This window comes from Pseudonaja textilis, chromosome 7, assembly GCF_049901715.1.
Source record: "Pseudonaja textilis isolate UNSWEBS1 chromosome 7, rPseTex1.2, whole genome shotgun sequence".
Lineage (NCBI taxonomy): Eukaryota > Metazoa > Chordata > Lepidosauria > Squamata > Elapidae > Pseudonaja > Pseudonaja textilis.
The window spans coordinates 34023155-34043796 of NC_141996.1; the positions used below are offsets into that span (position 1 = coordinate 34023155).

At 40.7% G+C, this 20642-nt stretch overlaps 1 protein-coding gene across 2 annotated transcripts in view; it reads left to right on the plus strand.

Annotated features, from left to right (window-relative positions):
• The first annotated feature begins 5864 nt into the window (after positions 1-5864).
• NECTIN3 (nectin cell adhesion molecule 3) overlaps positions 5865-20642 on the plus strand; it is an 80266-nt gene continuing 65488 nt past the window's right edge. For both annotated transcript variants that reach the window (XM_026700785.2, XM_026700784.2), the window contains exon 1: positions 5865-7796. In XM_026700785.2, coding sequence (XP_026556570.1) covers positions 7643-7796 — 154 coding nt within the window. In that variant the 5' untranslated portion in view covers positions 5865-7642. The remainder of the gene's footprint in view (positions 7797-20642) is intronic.

Sequence of the window (20642 nt, forward strand, 5' to 3'; positions counted from 1 at the left end):
CTCCAGCTCAGGTCTTTAGAATTGAGTCTTTCTAAGATCCCATCCTATGAATCAGACATAAGATTCTTGTCATTTGGGGATTTAATCCTATCTCCACACAGCCTCTGAGGATCCTGGATTACTCTGTCTCAGTTTGAAGGCATATAAGCCACTTCTTCCTAGAGGTATGAGTTAAAGCCTGGTGTCTGCTAGATTGTCTGAGCTTATTCCTGCAGCAGAGCATCCAGAGCAAGTGTTTGCATATCAAGCTCACCTTTTGAATATCTGAAAATATTTGGGAGCAAGATTTTCACATAGCAATAAAAACTGCAGTGCACCCAATGAAACATTACTGTTCTTTGGGCTTGAGCAAAAAAAGTTGTGTTATTATTATATAGGGCAATGCATTAGGAAAAAAATCAAACTTGTTTTGGTCTACTTGTTTATCTTTTATTTATTTCTTCTCAATGATGGACAGAAATACACCCCATTTGACATTTGTTAGATATAAAATGGAAGATAACACCTACAATTATCCAGTGTACATACTTATATATCCAAAGGAATTATTAGGAATGCAAACTTCATACTATATTAGTAGCTTGTAGACATTTATATAAGAAAACTGCTAAATAGATATGTGTATGCTGTATCATAAAAGAGCATAGTAAAATGCATCCTTTATTTCAAATAACATTCCTTTGTTATTTTTATAATTAATGGTTCAATTAGGATATTGTTAATCTCAAACCTGAACTATTTTATTAATATACACTGCTCAAAAAAATAAAGGAACATTTAAACAACCCAATGTAACCCCAAGTCAATCACACTTCTGTGAAATCAAACTGTCCACTTAGGTAGCAACACTGATTGACAATCAATTTCACATGCTGTTGTGCAAAATGGAATAGACAACAGGTGAAAAGCATAGGCAATTAGCAAGACATCCCCAATAAAGGAGTGGTTCTGCAGGTGGTGACCACAGATCACTTCTCAGTTCCTATACTTTCTGGCTGATGGTTTGGTCACTTTTGAATGCTGGCAGTACTGTCACTCTAGTGGTAGCATGAGACGGAGTCTACAACCCACACAAGTGGCTCAGGTAGTGCAGCTCATCCAGGATGGCACATCAATGTGAGCTGTGGCAAGAAGGTTTGCTATGTTTGTCAATGTAGTGACCAGAGCATGGAGGTGCTACCAGGAGACAGGTCAGTACATCAGGAGACGTGGAGGACAACAACCCAGCATCAGGACCTCTACCTCTGCCTTTGTGGAAGGAGGGACAGGAACACTGCCAGAGCCCCACAAAATGACCTCCAGCGGGCCATAAATGTGCATGTGGCTGCTCAAATGGTCAGAAACAGACTCCATGAGGGTGATATGAGGGCCCAAGGTCCACAGGTGGGGGTTGTGCTTACAGCCCAACACTGTGCAGGACGTTGGGCATTTGCCAGAGAACACCAAGATTGACAAATTCACCACTGGCGCCCTGTGCTCTTCACAGATGAAAGCAGGTTCACACTGAGCACGTGACAGATGTGACAGGGTCTGGAGATGCCATGGAGAACATTCTGCTGCCTGCAACATCTTCCAGCATGACTGGTTTGGCAGTGGGTCAGTAATGGTGTGGGGTGGCATTTCTTTAGGGGGCCGCACAGCCCTCCATGTGCTTGCCAGAAGTAGCCTGACTGTCATTAGGTACCGAGATGAGATCCTCAGACCCCCTGTGAGACCATATGCTGGTGCGGTTGGCTCTGGGTTCCTCCTAATAAACAACGCTAGACCTCATGTGGCTAGAGTGTGTCAGCAGTTCCTGCAAGACGAAGGCATTTATGCTATGGACTGGCCCGCCCGTTCCCCAGACCTGAATCCAATTGAGCACATCTGGGACATCATGTCTCGCTCCATCCACCAATCCCACATTGCACCACAGACTGTCCAGGAGTTGGGGGATGCTTTAGTCCAGGTGTTGGAGGACATCCCTCAGGAGACCATCTTCTACCTCATCAGGAGCATGCTCAGGCATTGTAGGGAGATCATACAGGCACGTGGAGGCCACACACATTACTGAGCCTCATTTTGACTTGTTTTAAGGACATTACATCAAAGTTGGATCAGCCTATAGTGTTTTTTTCCACCTTAATTTTGAGTGTAACTCCAAATCCAGACCAAATCGGTTGCTAAATTTGATTTCCATTGATAATTTTTGTGTGCTTTTGTTGTCAGCACATTCAACTATGTAATGAACAAAATATTTAATAAGAATATTTCATTCATTCAGATCTAGGATGTCTTATTTTTGTGTTCCCTTTATTTTTTTGAGCAGTGTAGTTCATGTATCACACTAAGATATGGTGGTTTACCATGTTTATTATTGAATGAATCACAATTGTTTGAACTGTGTATTGCACCATTTAAGTTGGGATATCACTTCTAACACAATCTCTTTACCTACTGACAAGATGGTTTTTCAATAACATGGATATGTTTGGATATTTATGTCAAATTTAGAAACTATCCATGTCCTTCCCAAAGATCATGTTACCAGAAGGCTCAAATTTTCAGCCAGTTTTATGCTCAGGTTTTCCCCCCATTCAATCCAATTCTTGATGACTGTCTGGAGAAGTCCCTGCAGATTTTTGCCCAAAGTTTTTCAGAAAGGGTTTGCTATTGCCTCCCTCCAAGGGCTTAGATTGGTCCAAGGTCACTCAGCTGGTTTTGTGCCTAAGGCAAGACTAGAACTCAGTCTCCCTGTTTTTATATATATAATAATGCATATTAGTCTCAAAACATCTAACATTTGCACCAACACTGGAATAGTAGTATAAAGTTTGGAAATAAACATGTCAACTGGAAAACCCATTTTGTATTCAACTGAGTTATGGGCATTAATTAGCACACAGTCTGGTTTTTAACCTACTTTTGATATAACTAGTATAAATCTTATTAAATGCCACTGATAAGATTCCCTTATCAAATATTTCATCATATAGCGACAAAGTTGAGGCACCAACAAATTTATAAATGTTCTATACCACTCAATGGAGAATTCATCTAAGTCTGGTATTTCACCACTTGCCATTTTTAAAATTATTTTTTGATATATCTACCTCAAATAGAAAAGCAAGTTAAGTTTTGTGTATCATATAATAGATTAATTTTATTTAAACAAGCTTTTATATCTTCATTCTCTGATCTACAATAGAATTCTGAATAAAATTTAAAAAGTGAGTTTTGATGCATTGAAGTTTTATATATTTCATCCTTTTCAACTCTAATAATTGGAATTGCCCTATGTTTCTTTTGCATTAAATGATTAGCCAAATTCTTACCAGGTTTTTCAGCATGGATGTGGGAGGCCATCTGGCTGCATCATCTCTCATCCCATTGATCAAACGGATTGATATGACCGATCCGGTTAGACAGGAACCCTTTTCTCCGTTATTGTTCCATGTGCATCCATGTACAGCAGCAGAAGAGGATGACCATCCCAGAAAGACTATACCAAGGTTTGTCAACAATATACAATAGATGCGCTCCCATTAGAACCTCCAAACAAGCTGTCGAATTCAACAGTAAGATTACTGGGCAAGTAAATGAATTTCTGAGTTAAGTATGTTGTGTTAATGCAATCAGTGGTACTTCCAAAGAAACATGACTAGGATTGTACAATCAGAATAAAAATCCCTTATCAATCTTTCAGTAGACTATATTAATGTCAACACAAGAAGCTCTGACATTTCTTCAGCTTGAGATTCTATCACTACAACATATTTGTCATTGATATCAGAGCATGATTTAACAGAATAAAGTGTCTACTCTTCCACTGTGATAAGTTCTTACATATACTACTTGATCTGATGACATAATTAACATTCTAGTATTTCTTTTTCACCTATCACACTCCTCTCAGACTTTATCATTTAATAAGGTGGCTCAAAACTGGTGGCATATTTTACTATTTTGGTATGTGAAAACACAGAGACTTTAATCCCTAAAAAAAACTTTGCATAAATGTTTTTCTTACAGCAGACTCACTTCTCAAAAATGGTATAGTGCAAACCCACCAAAAGTTAGGTTGCAAATAATTTGTAGATTAAGGCAATTGTGAAAACAGAAAACTATCTCTAGTAACATACCTTGTAATATTTTCCTAAACTCCTAAATTGCTATGGACTGTTTGTTAGCAAATATCTTTAATACATAACTGGATTTTGATAAGCAGAGCATTATTAAAAATAAATTTAGCTGGTAACTAAAATTTGTCCACTACTTAAATTCACAAGCACTGCAGAATTAAACCCGTTCATATTGATTTATGCACTTTATATAAAATGCTTAATTAAATTTAAGAATATTTTTCCCATAGGAATGTTTCATAGAATATTACTTTGTGATGCCTATGTACTAGAATACTGGGATATGTCCAGAAATTTTCAGTTGTGGCAGCTTACAACTTAAAATAAATACATTTTAAAACACCTCTAAATAAATTAGGATTCTTTAGAACAGGGGTGTCAAATTCACATCGTCATGGTGGGTGTTACGTGACATATTGTGACTTTCCCCTCTTTTGTTAAACCGGACGTGACCAGTCCCTGATACAACTGGCCCACGGTTCAGGAGTTTGACAGCCCTGCTTTAGAAGAATGAAGGAACAGTTCCATACAGCTCCATACAACTCCAGCATGCAGATGAAAAACCTTTTATTATAATACTTTCCTATAAAATAATCTTCTCTTTTTCTCCTACAAAGTAGCATATTAGGAAGAAAAACTGAGACCTTGGCCATAAATAAGCACATTTACTCAGTGCTGACAGCACAAACATGCAGTGCCAATCATAAATCTGAACTAGGAATAATCCCAATATATTACATTAATGCAATAACAGTATCAAAAGAATGGGGATGAGATCACTTTATCAGCTAATAAATTAGATTATAAACACAGTTATTGGATTTTTAACTATATGAACTTCGTGATGGAATCCTGAACATAAAAAAATCTAGTAGCTGCATAATACTCCAATTTATGGCTACCAGAGTCTATAATTTAGGTGATGATACTAGGAATCTCCTTTGCACTTCACACTACAGATTTTGCTTTTGACTCTGCACACTTTTGCCCTTCAAGCACAGCATGTTCCAAGTAAGCAGAAGGAATTGATGCACTTTGGATTAAATTGTTTCTGTTAGGGGCTTCCCTGCCTTGGCTGCTCACAGCTCCAAGTGAAAATTTGCATGCATAACACAGAAACACACACAGATAAAACCCAACCCTTGCAGCATCAAATATACTGTACCCAGTTTAATCTTGTTTCTAGTAGGGATAGCAACTAACCTCTAGGAAAAATAAGGTTATTAAAAACAATATCCCCCTATCCCTCCACTGCCTGTCCAAACCGTTAAATATAGACTATTTAACACTAGCTTTCTATAACCTAGTGCTCTTCAGATATATTCAATTATAATATCTGGTTATCTTACCAAAAAATAGGTCCTAGTTTTGAAAATATATCTGGTATATTTATTTATCTTATTTTTATCCTGCCTTTTATTGTTTATAAATAACTCAATCCATAGTAGTGATACACAGATATATGTAAGGATTAGGTGTGTGTATATGGCATAAAATAAGGATAAAAAAAAGAGATATTTACTTTCTAACATGTGGTGAAAAGTTTGAAGGCTCAAGTTTCAAAAGAAACACTTATATATTTAAGCTACATATGTAAAACCCACAGCATTGAGTTTCATACACATAAAATTAAAAACTTGGCATTTTTTCCCCAAATTTGAAGCTTATGTTAATTTAGCATAGTGAAACTCTTAATTAGGAATTGTACATAGTGTGATAAATAAAACAATGCAATGTATGATATGAAATCATTTAATTTGAATCTTTCTATATGCAGAGTTCCTTCTATATGAATTTAGATGTTCATATTCAAAATAAGGCTGTCATTAGCTGTGTTACATGATTTTTCTTTTCAAAAGGTGCAGAATAAAGAACAAATCATTACACTCTCTGGAAGGACTAAGTATGACAGAATCAGGGTCTCAGTATGTGCCAATTTCTCAAAGCCACCACACATGACATGTTCATAAACATTCTTCCATCATCTCCTCATTTCCAAACCCCATTATTTCTAAAGAGATCTGATTGGCTAAGAGGATTGGGAACATGATATGCTGCTTTTCAATCCTGCCAATTCTAATCTCTTTCCACAGTGCAACAGCTCACCATCTCATGTCTTTAATGGACTGTGAAAATGAGCTTTGGGGCTACCTTACCAGTACAAAGCAAGTATCCACAACACCACCACCAAAAATGATCCTAAGAAAAGACATTTGTTACAGATAGGTAAGCAAGGAAAACAAATCCACACCCACACCTCGAAAATAAAGACTCTTCTAAAGTTTGCATTGTCATTGTCTCCTGTTTTCCTCCTCTCCTTTTTCTACTTGCTTCTGTTGAATGGATATAAAGCTGCAAAATTACAAACACAGAACGTGATCTATTTCACTGGCAATTAACTTGGCAGACAACGTATTTAATTATTTGGTAATAAGAGTGCCTCATCCTAACTTTGTCAGCCAGACTGTTTCTTTTCCCTCTCCTCCAATTTGTTGTCCATTATCAGCCACAACAGTGTAAAACTCCAGTTCAAAACACTTCTCGCCAGGTTCGTGCAAAATCGTCCCCATGAAGCGGCTGGATGGGGCGGGAAGGAATCCCACTGGCGTTAGCGTGGTGAACCACTCCCGGCGCAGGCAAATATGGGAAGTCGTGTCACGGCTACATGATACTGGTGGCGAGGAATTGCTGGGTTTGGAGTGGGAAAGCTGATGATGATTTGCATCGAGACAGAGAGAAAAACCCCGATCTTCATTTCCTTTCTCCTTCTTGATGTGTGTTTGTAAGTACTCTGTTCACGGCTCTTTTAGCTGGTCGGAGAACACAATGATCCCAGGGGTTAAAGCGAAAGAGTGAGTTCGCAAAGGCATTTGTGAGCAAGCCAAGTTTTCCAGCATCGTGAGAGATTTGCAGTAACAATGCCAAGAGTAAATGAAAAGGATGGAAAAAATTAAGGACTGGGAAGCAAAGAAAAAGATGGAAGGAGGAAATTATGGCCAAGAACTATATCACCGGCTAGAAACAAAGAACGCACAGAAACACTCTACGGATAAAGGAAAAAAATGTGGAAGCAGCAAAAAAAAGCGAGAGAAAAGAAAAGCAATGATTCCACCCTCCCCTCCCCCTTTGGGTTGGTACAAGTGAGTAGGGGGAAGGAATGGAACGTACCAATAACATTTATAGGGGACGAAGAAGACATTGTGACATCTCCGAGATGTCCAGCTTCCCAGGAGGTGCTACGTCATCCAGACTGGGGACAGCTCCTTAGGGAATGGTCTTGAAGAAGGGAGACGCTTCGGGCGCCGCAGCTCAGCCCGCATGGGGGAAAGTCCGCCTTTCCTCCCCCCTCCTCTGGCAGGCGGGGTGGTGTGTCCCGTTCCTTTGGAGGGAGGGGCGGCGGGGGCGGTGCCTTCCCTCACAGTGACACACGGACCCGGCGCAGGGAAGAGGAGAAGGAGGCTGTAGCGGGAGCGCTTGGGAGTCGTAGCGGCGGCGGTTGGGAGTAGCTCCTAGCCTCCAGCATGGCCGGGTCCACAGAGACGGCCGTTCCGCCCGGCCGCGAGTTAGCCTCTTCTTCTCCATCGGCCCAGCATTGTTGCTGCTGCCGCCGCCGAACCATGCCTGCCTTACCCGGCTTGCTATCGTTGGGTTTGCTCCTCTCCCGCGTCTGCTGCGGTGAGTAGTGCAGAAACTTTTTTTTTTCCCGGGAAGGGGGCGGCGGCGGTTCGCCGGACCAAACCAGTTTCTTTCCAGAGTCCGTCCCGACGTGGAGCTCGAAGTGGGCCGCTGCTGGGAGCGGAGTGGCGGGCGGGGACTTCGGGGAAACTTTTCTTCGACCGCTCTGCCAGCGAAGTTTCGGTCGGAAAAGGGGGCGGCGGTGAGGCGAGAAGAAAACGCCTCACCCCTCCCGTTCCCGAAAGCATTTCATTCCCGCGTTAATATTTCACCCACATGTAAATGCAGCGGCGGAGAGGTGGGGGGGCGGGGGGGCTCGGGCGGAGCGGCCGCTTCTGGGCTACGGACCGGTCATGGCATTCGCGAGTGCAGGCGGAGGGAGGTCGGGAATCCAGCAGGGAGCGGGCAGGGGGGGCGGGGGGGCGGAGAAACCAGGTGGGTGAGAATAAAGAGTTGCCTTGCTCGGCCTTTCTCATTCGCGGGGCTCCCAAGCCTTAGCTGCGAAACTCTTTGCTCGGACTAACCGGGATCCGAGCTGTTAGGGATAAACATTTGTGACCGTCGCGCCCTGAAGCGTCTCTCCCGGTAGGCGTCTCTTTCCGGCGGCGATTTGGTAGGAGCTGACGAGAGCGTCGAAGCCTGCAATTCATTCTTTTAGAAACACGTGTGTGTGTGTGTGTGTGTGTGTGTGTTGTGTGTGTGTGTGTCTGCCTCAGGTTTGCGTTTCTATAAGCGCGCCTCCGTGCGGGCGGGCGGGGGGACGAAGTGCGGTGTCCCGCTGCCTTGTTATGGTTTGTTGTCGGCGCTGTTGCTGGGAGTTAAGAGCTTGTAGGGGATTCCACTTGTCACTTGGAGCCGCCGCCGAGACCGTTACGCGTCCAGCATTCTGGGAGAACCATGTCGGGCAGGGCTGGCTGGAAGCTGCATTTGCTGCCACGGCTGATGAGGGGTTGCTCAAATTGTGGGGAGGGGGGTGGAGGACAGGCGGATGTCATTATATAGCTGGACTCCGCCCTTTTCAATACATTCCATTCCGGATTCTCTACCTTTCTCGGGATTGGGCGGGAGACAGGAAAAAAAAAGCCCACTAACTGATTAGGATTGGCAAAGAAGGAGCCTGACGTTTATTAGCAGGTGCTGAAATGATCGCGGCTGTGTAGGACGTTCGAGTTCTTTCTTTCAGAATCTTTTTTGGTCTTAAGTATACTCCTTAAACAATTTTTTTTTCCAGCGCTGCCAGTTAGACAGACTATAAAAGGGAGGTATTGGTACTTCCGTGAACTCAAAAGGGAGTGAAAACAATAAACATAAATACCATAAATCTACTTTGGAAGGATTAAAGGTGGATTTGTGTGAAGTGATTGCAGAAAACAGCATGTAAAGATTATTGAACTTGTGCAGTACTAATGCTGTCTTATCTGATCTTCTGGGAGCTTAATCAAAAGTAAATACTGCTGAGTTTGTTTCAGGCAAGCAAGAATGGCGTTGCAACCTAATTTTCTAGCCGTTTGTAGCTGGAATATGAAGGACAGAGGATAGTTCTTAGTTGTCTGTGTTAGTTCTGCTCTGCCATAGAGTTGTAATATGAAAGGGAGATAACATATCCTATGGTGAAATATTTTGGGTAAACCTGGGCATAAGGAAGAGTACCTATCAGAAGAGTTAAATGGCTGCATTGTTCTAGTTCAAAAGGTGAGAATAGTGAGCATACTGATTTCACATTAATGTAATAATGATTGTGATTTGTGATCTGAAGCACAGATTTTGAATGGAAATAAAGTAGTCCTCTATATGATAGAAAGCTAATTTGTTGGGTTTTTTTAAAAGCGTAGCTTGCTCATTATGCCTCTTGATTTTTCCAGGAGTAAGTTTTACTAGTTAAAATATGTTGAAGTTTGACAGGATGATTTGATATTGGAAGAGACTGAAGAAGAATCAAGCTGAAATGCATCCTTAGAAGATTGTCATTGTATACAAATTTACAATGCATTTATGAGCATAAGAAAGCTTTTCTTGAATTTAAATAATTTGAAGTTGGGGGAAAAGAAAAAAATGTAATTTACTGTGCCTTTGTATGCAATACTCAAACAGGTTTTAATCCATTTCATGGCTTGTTATTTTGTGTAGGTGGAGATCAATACCAGCTGAACTCAACATGTGATTTACAAAGTTAATGCCACCTCCACTTTGCAGAATGAATTCAGTAGAACTTCATTTAAAATACATTTGGATAAAATTTTAAAATGTTGACAAGTTATAGGAGTTGGACATCTGTAGGAAAGCAAAGATATCCTTAACATTGTGTTTGTAATGAATAGCTAATCCCACAGTTATTTTGTAGTTTTCTTCAGAACGTGAGATGTCTTTCAACATTTAGTACAGTTATTAGCTTTTATTAAATGTTTCGAACTTGTTTGAAGGCTATCCTGAATTATCCTGAAATTTGCCTCAGTTTCTGGAAATGATTTTTTTAGCTTTTTGCTTTATTCTAGTAAGGTTTATAATACAAGCAGTAAATTGGCAGTCAGTTGTGCTTTTTTTAAAAAAAGTGCATATTATAACTAGCTTACAAGCTATTCACCATAGAAAACCATTTATTATGAATTCACATTCTCTCTTATTGAACTTAGCTTGAAAAAGTATAAAGCTGACATATTTCTCAGCTCTATTCATGTTTTTTTTCTACAAGAGTTATATGAGACTGGATCAAAACACTTGTTGAACTCCAAATAATGTTACACTAATTATTTTATCAACTAAAACAAAATTTTCATGCCACCAAGAGACTGAAATGAATTTGAGCTAAATTTGTTGCAGAATTCTTACTCAAAATGAAATTTATATAAAGTGATTTGTCTAATCAAGGATTAAGTTGGAGTGTGTGAACATTATGATATGCTTCTTTACCATTAGATTTGAATAAACATAGAGAAAATTCTTTAGCATGTTGTGCTATCCTTAGGACAGCTGACCTATACAGTCCTTGCTGCTGATGAGTTATCTAAGCTTGAAGTAATATCTGTACTTCAGTTTATAGGATGCCTCATAATGTAAGGGAATTTAGGCGCTACCAGGGATTGTGACTTAGGTTTCTGATTATTGGGTTTCTTGGCTCCTGATAATTCCAGAATGCAGTAAATCTTCCAAAAGGTAAGAATTTGTTGTATTGGGATAATTGACCTTTATTCACATGCATACTTTAATAGTTATGTGCAATTAGAGGATTATACACTACTATTTATATAAGTCATTGCTCCTTCTCTTAAATAGTCAAGTTAAATTGCAGTTGACCTTCTATTCCAATTGAAATACTTGACAATCTGTGCATACACTTTATAGAAAATGTATGGCATGTTTGATTTAGAGAAAATTTTGAAAATTTATTTCAAAATGGATAGATAGAATTACGTTTTGTGCAAAGGTGATAATGCAAGTTATTTGCTGAATGTGATAAGAGCATATAATGAAAATAAAGTATGCTTGAAAATAGAAAGCTATGTTAAAGGCTTAACACTGAACAAGAGTAAACAATCCATAATACCCTAATCATTTCATATATGTATAGATACACATACAAGGATGCTTGTTATGATGTCAGAGATATCTTGATCGAGAATATGGATATGTGAGGATTTCTGTCTGTTGGTGAGCTTTTGCTGGCTGAAAATCCAACCTGTTATATAACAAACAGTGTATATGGTTCAGTAAAGTATATGGATTTGAAAATATACAAAGACTGGCATACCTCTTCTTTAAAAAGCAAATTGAAAGAATTGTTGTAATTATGCATACATTGTGAAAATCTACAGAACAAAAAGTAAATTTGTATACTTTTCCAGAAAGATTTCTAAAAATGAGAAAGTGATTGGAGAACTTTTTAAGGTTTCAAATTCTGACATAAAGTTAATGGTACGTGTTCCGTTGCACAGAATGTTTGTTGAAAGAATCTAAAAAGTCTGTGAATAAAAACTTTTGCCCATTTTCCTATATAGAAGTGAGAATTAATTGTGTCAGGAAGTGTGGTGTGACTTGAATGTATTGGAATGAATTCCTTGGAAATTGAATAGTTAAATGACCATACTTATCAGATTGTATTCCCATTTTTCAAAAAATTAATGTATAGGGATAAAACTAGAAGTGGAGGTATTCACAATTACTACAATTTCAATTTAAATCCCACCCATCTATCTGCAGAGTATTCAAGCTGGCTTCAAGGTGAGTTTGAATGGCATAGTGAACTTACACATTAATAAATATACTTACGATTATAAAGTTAGAAGGCATCATATAATCTATTAGATCTTCTTTTACATGCAGGGACACTCAATCTAAAGTATTTGCAAGAGGTGATACTTTAATGTGACCAGGAAAGAATAGAAGAATTAATCCTTATGTAATTAGCTACATATTTATCATTAAGAAATCTTCCCTAATATTCAGTTGATGTCTGCCTTCCTGTAATTTAGGACCATTATTATATATTGTGTTTGTGAAGATGACAAGGAACAAACCATCTATGATATGCTATCTCCTTTAAATACATTTATTCTTTTCTCAGGGTCAGATATACCAGTTTCCTCATTTGTAAAGTTGTGGTTCCAGGCTCCTAATAATCATCATTGTATTATTTTGTATCTTTTCATTTTTGAATGTTTCTTCTATACTGAAGGAAAAAACAGTATTATGATTATGCAGGCTGAAAGTCCATCCAAGTCTGAATATCAATAGAACCGAGGTAATGCAAATGAAGAATAAATGCTCCAAACTTCCAAATGTGAGTTTAGTATTGGAGGGAGGATAGAAATTGGAAGTTCAAAAGCATGCAAATAGATAAATAGGTACCACTTTTGATAGGAAGGGAAGAGTGCTCCATGATGTCTTGCTGGCCACATTACTGTGGAAATATCTTTGGACAGCGCTGGCTTAATGGCCCCTGAAACGGAGATGAGCATCCATTCCTATAGTTAGCAATGACTAGCAGAGTAAAATCCACTGGGACATCTTTACCTTTATCAGAAGATGGTGGTCATGATCAGTCTAATTATATCTTGAATTATACACTAGTGTCTGCATCTGTTTACATATCTTTCTCTGCTATTTTCTGAGTAAAGATTTTTGGAACTAAGCTCCTTGTATTACAATATTACAATAATCACCTTGTGCACTGATTACTGTAATACTTTGTATGTATAAACAAAAACTGAAGCTGAAGTCTTTTGCAGTGGCACAAAAAAAGAATTTATTTGCATGTAATCCTTAAGACCTCAATTGTGCCTGATTTTACAATGCAAATCACTGCATTTGTTAAGCAAATCACACAATCATTAAGCTAATTGGGCTTCTTCCATTGATTTTGCTTGTCCCCTTGGGAAGGTTGCAGAATGGCAATCACATGACCCTGGGATGCTTCCGCTGTCATAAATACATGTTGGTTGCCAAGCACCTGAATTTTGATCACTGGACCATGGGGATACTGCCAAGGTGGTAAGTGTGAGTAAATCACTTTTTTGGTGCTTTGTAACTTTGAATGGTTGCTAAACAAATGGTTTTAAGCTGGGAAGTACTTGTATAGATATTGTTGTATGTGCTGTGTTTCACATTCAAAAACTAAAAGATGCTTCAAACGGTGTGGCTATAGTACAGAGGGAAACTTTTCTGCAACTCCATATAGCAAATGTATATTTCTTTTAGTTATTTGGTAACTACTGCATGATCCCAAAGAAGATGCATCTGCTTTAAGGAGTAAGACATGTGTCACATTCCTGCCCCAGCATACACTTTTTGTCTTAAATTTGAAGTGCTGCGAAGTTATATTTAGTGAAATACTAGCAATAAAACTGACCATTTTAAAGAAAAAAAGTACTGATTCATTAAGGTTTATGTTAATACAAAATTAAACCTAGAAGTAATCTGGGAAACAGAAAATCTATGATTTAGGCTTTGTCCCGCGTGTTTAATAAATGACTTTAGGCAGACAACTCCAAATCTTGATGAATGAATGAACTGTATTGTGAGAATAATAAAACTTAATTTTTCAACTATCTTGTAAATATTTCTGATAATTATACATGTAAATATTTTTATAATATGGAAACAATACATTTGTTCTAAAATTGTACAGGGAGTCCTCAACTTACAACTGTTCGTTTAGTGAACATTCAAAGTTATGACACTGAAAAAAGTGACCTATGAACATTTTTCACACTTACAACCATTGCATCATCCCCATGGTCACACGATCAAAATTCAAATGCTTGGCAACTGGTTCATATTTATGATGGTTGCAGTGTCCCAAGATCATGCGATTACCTTTTGTGATCTTCTGACAAGCAAAGTCAATGGGGAAACCAGTTTCATTTACCAACCGTGTCACTAACTTAACAAATGCAATATTTCAGTTAATAACTGTGGCAAGAAGAGTCATAAAATGTGGCAAATTCACTTAAACGTTTCACTTAGCAACATAAATTTTGGGCTCCATTGTGGATGTAACTCAAGGACTACCTGTATTTGAAAAATTACCTGATACAAAATGCACCTCACAACAATTTTGAATCAAAACTATTGCTACTGTTTTGAATGAAATTCAATAGGCTTTCTGTGCTACCTACCTGACTTGAATTTTAAAACCAATTAAATGAATAATACTTATGCAGAATACTAGCCTTCAGCATCTTCATCATTTTTAAAAATAATCTGGACACTGCAATGTCTTAATAGAATGTTTTTCTGCACAAACCTCTTATTCTCCAATGAGCCGAAGGGGAGAATCCAGGCTGGGTTATCTCAAGCCTTGTAGCTCTACAGACCGAGTTGTAAAACTGAGGATAACACACACACACACACACACACCCGCAATGGTCCCCAGTTCTTCACTTGATCTCAGTTCAATGAGACCACCTTTACAGGGCTCTGAATGATTTAAATTGTTGAAGAAATTGTTGGAAGTTTTGAAGAATATTTCTACTCCCTGGATTCTAGGTTTTTCGTTGTCGTTAAGAGAGGTTTGACAGCTATCAGGCTTTCCAGTTTAGCCATTTTTTTTTGTTTTTCACACACTTTTTCCTTTCGTGCCTTTTAATTTTCTTTTTATTCTTGACTTGTTTTTTGGCTGGTTACTGGGTTATTGTTGGTTTCTGGTCAGATTGAGGGCAGAAAGTGCTCCTGAGAGCCTGTGTGGCCCAGGGTGAGCTGGAGTCAGCACCAATAATTCGGTCTGTCTCCAAAGCTGTTTTCCCTTTATTTTGACAGCCACAGCAGCTGTGAGGTACTTCAGACTGCCTTTTGCGTGAGTGGCTATTTCCGACCATCAGGACAATCCTGCAGTTCGCTCTGTGTGTCCTGGTTGGGGGTATCTGCCACCTGGATATTAGATCCAGACTCCCTTTACTAGTGACCAGAGCACCGTGACAGCTGCGAGAAGCTTAAGCCTGCCTGGAGTTAATTGCGGTGCAGCCAGCACTTCAACTCACAAGTCCCTGATCCGTAAGGTCTTGTTGCATTTTAAAAGGTCCACTTTTTTCCTTTTAACTGTTAAACTGCCTAAATTGTGGAGCTATGCTAAGCATTTGGTCGCATTTGCCTCCTGAAGTGGTGGACAACTGCTTTAGCCAGAACAGCTAGCCTTGGGCTAAATATTTTTCAATTTAAGTTTTGAACTTTTTTTCTCACTCTATTACTTACTGACAGTTGCCTTTGGTGCTCAAAATGGTGGCCAGAGGAGCTGATCAGAAATTGTCAGCTTCCCAGCAGAGCATAGAGAGAGCTGCCAGAGGATCTGCAAAGCCCAGATCTGCTGGTTTAGAGGCAGCAACCAGAATTAGAGCCAGGGTCCTAGCCCCTAAAAGATCTTCTAGGGCAGCGGAGAGACAGGCCAGGCACAGATAGAAGGCCTTGGATAAACTATTTGACAAGGCTCTGAGGGGATCCAAGATGGCTGACAGCATTTTTCCTCAGATTCCCCATGAAAGCATGCAGCAAGACCAATTGGCAGATAATAGTATTTGACAGCCTGGTCACCTCATCGGTCATACCACTGGACGTGGAGGATGCATTGAACGCGTATCAGGATGACACTTGGGCCATCAGAGGATCCATGACTGCGTCATTTTTCACACAGGCCTCTCCGTGGTGTCTGAGGCAGTTGCAGGGCAGAATTCCATCTGAGGACCTTAGGGTGCATCAGGATTTAAATAATAGCTGCAGCTCAATTGACAGCAAACACCATGCACACTGCCGCCAAATTTCCGTCCAGGGCCATTGCATCTTCTGTAATAGCACGTAGACTTGTTTGATTACAAAATTGGCAAATGGACTCCAGGAACAAATGGAAGCTGGTGTAAGCGCCCTTTAAGGGGGAGAGGCTTTTTTGGGAGTCTCTGGACCCCTTTTTAATGGAAAACACAGAGACAAATGAAAGATCCTTCTCGGGGGAGGTGTTTTGGTTACTGCCCTTCGCCCTATTTCAGGAGGCCCTACTTTAGACGGGGAGCTTTAGGTTGGGGCAAGCTTTCTCCATCAGAATAGGCCATTCTTCCAGGTTCTTCCCCTCAGGCCGATAGACCGGCCTTTGCTGTCAGAGGCTGTCAGGCCAGAGGAAAAGAGGTCCTTCAGAGGATCCGGTAGGCCATTTAGATGCAACAAGTGATGCCAGAGACATCTCATAGGGGGCTGTCTGGGTCTCTTCTGGCAGAAGTGGGAGGAGACCACAACGGACGCTTGGATTCTGGCCACTATACGATCAGGGCTCTCCCTGGAATTTCATAATCATAGACATATTGGCGGGACAAATCTTCCTCTCCCAAGAGCGTCGGGACAGCATAAAGGCTGACAGCACAGATCCTGACTTCCAGAGAAGCACCCATCATCTTCTTGTCTCAACTTCTGGGGAAGATGATCTCCCGCATTGATATTGTTCCCTGGGTCCGCTTCCATGCCTGGACTCCGCAGTGGTTCGTGCTCTCCTATCAGAGGGCAGGCGAGGGCAACTCAGCGATGAGGCTTTGAGTACCCCTGGCGGTACTATGCTCGTTCCATTGGTGGCAGTCCTGGGCCATGGATCAGGGGTGTTTGTACAGGGAGCGCCAGAGAATTTCCATCACCACCAATGCCAATCTGTCCGGCAGGGAGTCTTACCTAGGAACCCACGTTACTCAGGGGCAGTGGTTACAGTAGGAGCTCTCCCATAGCATAAACTGGCCAGAGCTCAGTACGGTCTGCTTAGCTCTCAGGAGACTAAGGGAGGAGGTGATGGGAGGCATGTCCTTCTCATGGACAACGTGGCCACCAAGGCCCACATAAAACACCAGGAGGGCACTCGCTCCAGATCCCTGATGCAGGAGGCAACTCAATTCTGCTTGTGGGCGGAGAGACACATGTCATCAATATGAGCAAAACACATCTTGGGGGTTTCCAATGTGCAAGCAGACTGGTTGAGCAGGGCCACAGTCGACCAGACAGAGTGGCACCTGCATCCCAGTCTGTGCCAGGAGATGTTGGAACGGTTCGGCCAACCGATTCTAGACCTCTTTGCCTCTCCAGAGAACTTGCAACTCCTGAGGTTTTTTGCAAGATTTCCAGCATCGGGGGTACACTCTCTGATGCAGGTGGTCCCAGGAGATAATGTATGCCCCCGTTCCCCTGATCCCAGGGACAATCAGAAAGGTACTAATGGAGAGGGCAGAGGTTTTGTTGGTAGCCCCTTAATGGCCCAGGCAACCTTGGTTCGCTGATCTGGTAGGCCTGTCGATCGCCAGGCCTTAGAGAATTCCTCCGGACTGAGTCTCACTCAGCCAGAGTCCAATCAAACATCTGGAGCCAGAATGGTTCTGGCTGACCATCTGGCACTTGAGTGGGGGCTCCTGAAATGGGAGAAGTTTTCCAAAAAAGGTCATCCAGATGATCCAGGTGGCCAGATGACCTTCCATGACCAGAATATACTATGCCACATGGAAGTTTTTCTGCGGTTGGTGGGCCAGTCACCGATTGGATCCCACTTTGGTGTTGGTGGCAGATGTGCTCGAGTTTCTGCAAGACAGTTTGGACAGAGGTCTTTTCCCCCAATACCTTAAAGAGATAGGTGGCAGTTTTGGCCTCGATGCTTTCATTGAAGGACTCAAGCACTGTTGCCCAACATACCAGGGTGAGAGCCTTCTTTTGCAGAGCCACAAATTTGAAGCCACTGGTGGTTCACCGTTGCCCCATTTGGGACTTGCTAAACGACTTGCAGGCTCTGACTTCTCCATTTGAACCTTTGCGTGAAGCCAGCCTGCCACTACTTACATGCAAGATGTCATTCCTAGTGGCCATTAATCGGCCAGACGTATCAGAGTTGGTGGCCTTATCAGTTAGAAAGGACCTTTGTGTTTTCATGCGGACAGGGTGGTTCTGCGGTTGGACCCCACCTTTCTGCCCAAGGTGGACTCCTTATTCCATAGTTCACAGGAGTTGATTTTGTCTGACCTTCATCCAGAAACTAAACATGCTCTGGAAGGGAAATGGCACACCTTGGACGTCAGGAGGGCCCTCCACATTTACATCAAGTGAACCTCTTCCTTCAGGAAGACTGAGTCCCTGTTCGTCTCCTTTCAGCCGTCAACTTTGGGTCACAAGGTGACACCTTCCACCGTGGGTCACTGGCTCAGCTTGTATTGCAAAATCCTATGAGCTGCAGGCTCTTCCTGTGCCCAGGAGAATCACCACTTCAACCAGAAGTGCAGTGACTACTGCGGCCTGGGTAACGTTCTAGACATTTGTTAAACTGCAATATGGTCGTCTGTGACCCCGTTTATCAGACATTATTGGATTGACTCTTTTGCCTTGGTGGAGGCGGCCTTTGGCAGGCGAGTCTTGCAGGGCATACATGTAGTGGCGGGGACCTCAGACGAGACAAATTCCTGCCCGTAGGACAGCCAACAGCCAGCTTTGGTATGTCCCAGCCTGGATTCTCCTTTCGGCTCAGTGGACAAGGGACTTTAGTCCTACCTGACACAATGCTTCTCAGGGAGTCAAAGAGAGAATCCAGTCCCCCCCCCGTCCCCGTCCCCCCCCGAAGTCTGTCTGGTCAGACTCAGGAGAGGGATTTTCATCGTGAGGATTATCAGAGGACGATGGACAGCGGATTTAGCTTCGCTTTGTTCAGAACTGGGGACTGTTACTGGGGGGAGAGTGTCCTCAGTTTTTCAACTTAGTCTGTAGAGCTATGAGGTTTGAGACAACCCAGTCTGGATTCTCCCTTCAATTCCCTGAAAAGTGGCGTGTCAGGTAGGACCAATGCCCCTTCTGCAAACATTTTTTGCAATCTTAACATTTCTGATAGCAGACCTGTGACTTAAATCTTCAAACATATTTAAGACTTCATTCTGTATGCTTTAATTGCATTCTATCTATTGGTTCTTATACAAGTAATGTCAATTTTTGTTCTTCACAGAGTCTGATATATTACACACTTGAAGGTCAATTTTATTTCTAGAGCATAGCATTTGATAATAGAATTTACAAATTTGATAATTTGTTTTGTTTTCTTCAACATCCATTAGTCTTCCTCTTTTTTTGGTAAGGCTTGGCTCAACACTATATACTTGAAAGATTCTGCAAACCAGATGTGATACTCATCCCCCATAGCAGTTTTCTGTTTAGTCTCTTCTTCTCTTCTTCTTCTTTTTCTTCAGCGTTTGTCTCGCGCTCGGGCGAGGTCCGCTAATGTCCTTGAGTACTGCTTCCACACCTCTCTGTCTGCCACGTGTGTCGGGTCTGCTCTTATGAAGCTGTTTTTAGAAGTGAGCATTAAAAACCTTTTTAAAAATTGCCATTAAGATTTTATGCAACCTGGGGGGCGGAGCAGTTGGTTCTGTTGGGCATATTCTTGGTACTTCTATTTTTCATATTTTGGCACCTTCACTATTTCCAACTTGCATCTGTAGTTGTAGCATTTTCTCCACCAGCCATTTCCCCCCCCTACCCTTTACATAGCCAGTTTTCTTGTCATTTCTACAATAACAGAACCATCACCATCACTCATTTCTTGTTTTTCTTTCCAACTGGCATTTGGAGATAGTTACTCCTATCATATTGGTAGAGCCCCATGAAAAAGGCAAAGAAAAAATGAGTGTGAATGCAAAAAGCTATATTTGGAAGGAAAAAAAATCATATGGAAGACAGACAAAGCATGGAGATTAGTTTCTCTACATACATAAAAGTACGTCTCCACAGTCACATCTTGCTTAAAAATGCCATGTCCATTAACCTGTAATGGAAGACTTTTATTATTAATGTAGTTCTATTATCTGCAAGTTGATACATGGCTTATCGTAAATAGGTACAGAATATAACATAAAATATTCTGTGAAGATTATTTTGGATAATTTTTTTCTATGTATGGGTAGGCAATCATCAGTGTAGTGAATGAATATAGCTGCTTTGTTTGCTGTGATCAGAGTACATTACTTCTGTCTTGTTTTATTTCTGTTGCCTGTCTTACTAACGTGTATAACATAATAAATCATTCTAAAACATATAGTATATTAAATTAAGACTGAGCAGTATCTAAATTTGGGAGAAAAACTGTCCGATTAAAATAGAAGAATTTATTTAAAAAGAAGGATTAGGTATGGAAATGCTGAAATAGAAATGCTTTCATTATTTATCTATAATGGAGAAAAAAGAAATTCCTTCTCACAGAAGATAATTTTATGATTGCTATAGTTATAAGAAAGTGTCAGGTCTTCAAGATAGGATAGGTTAGAAAATACACAATACAAGGGATATAAGAATTTTGTTTTATTGTTGTAGGCTTTAATAATAGAATTTAACAAATTTTTACTGAGCCTCCTTTATAGGAACTGATAC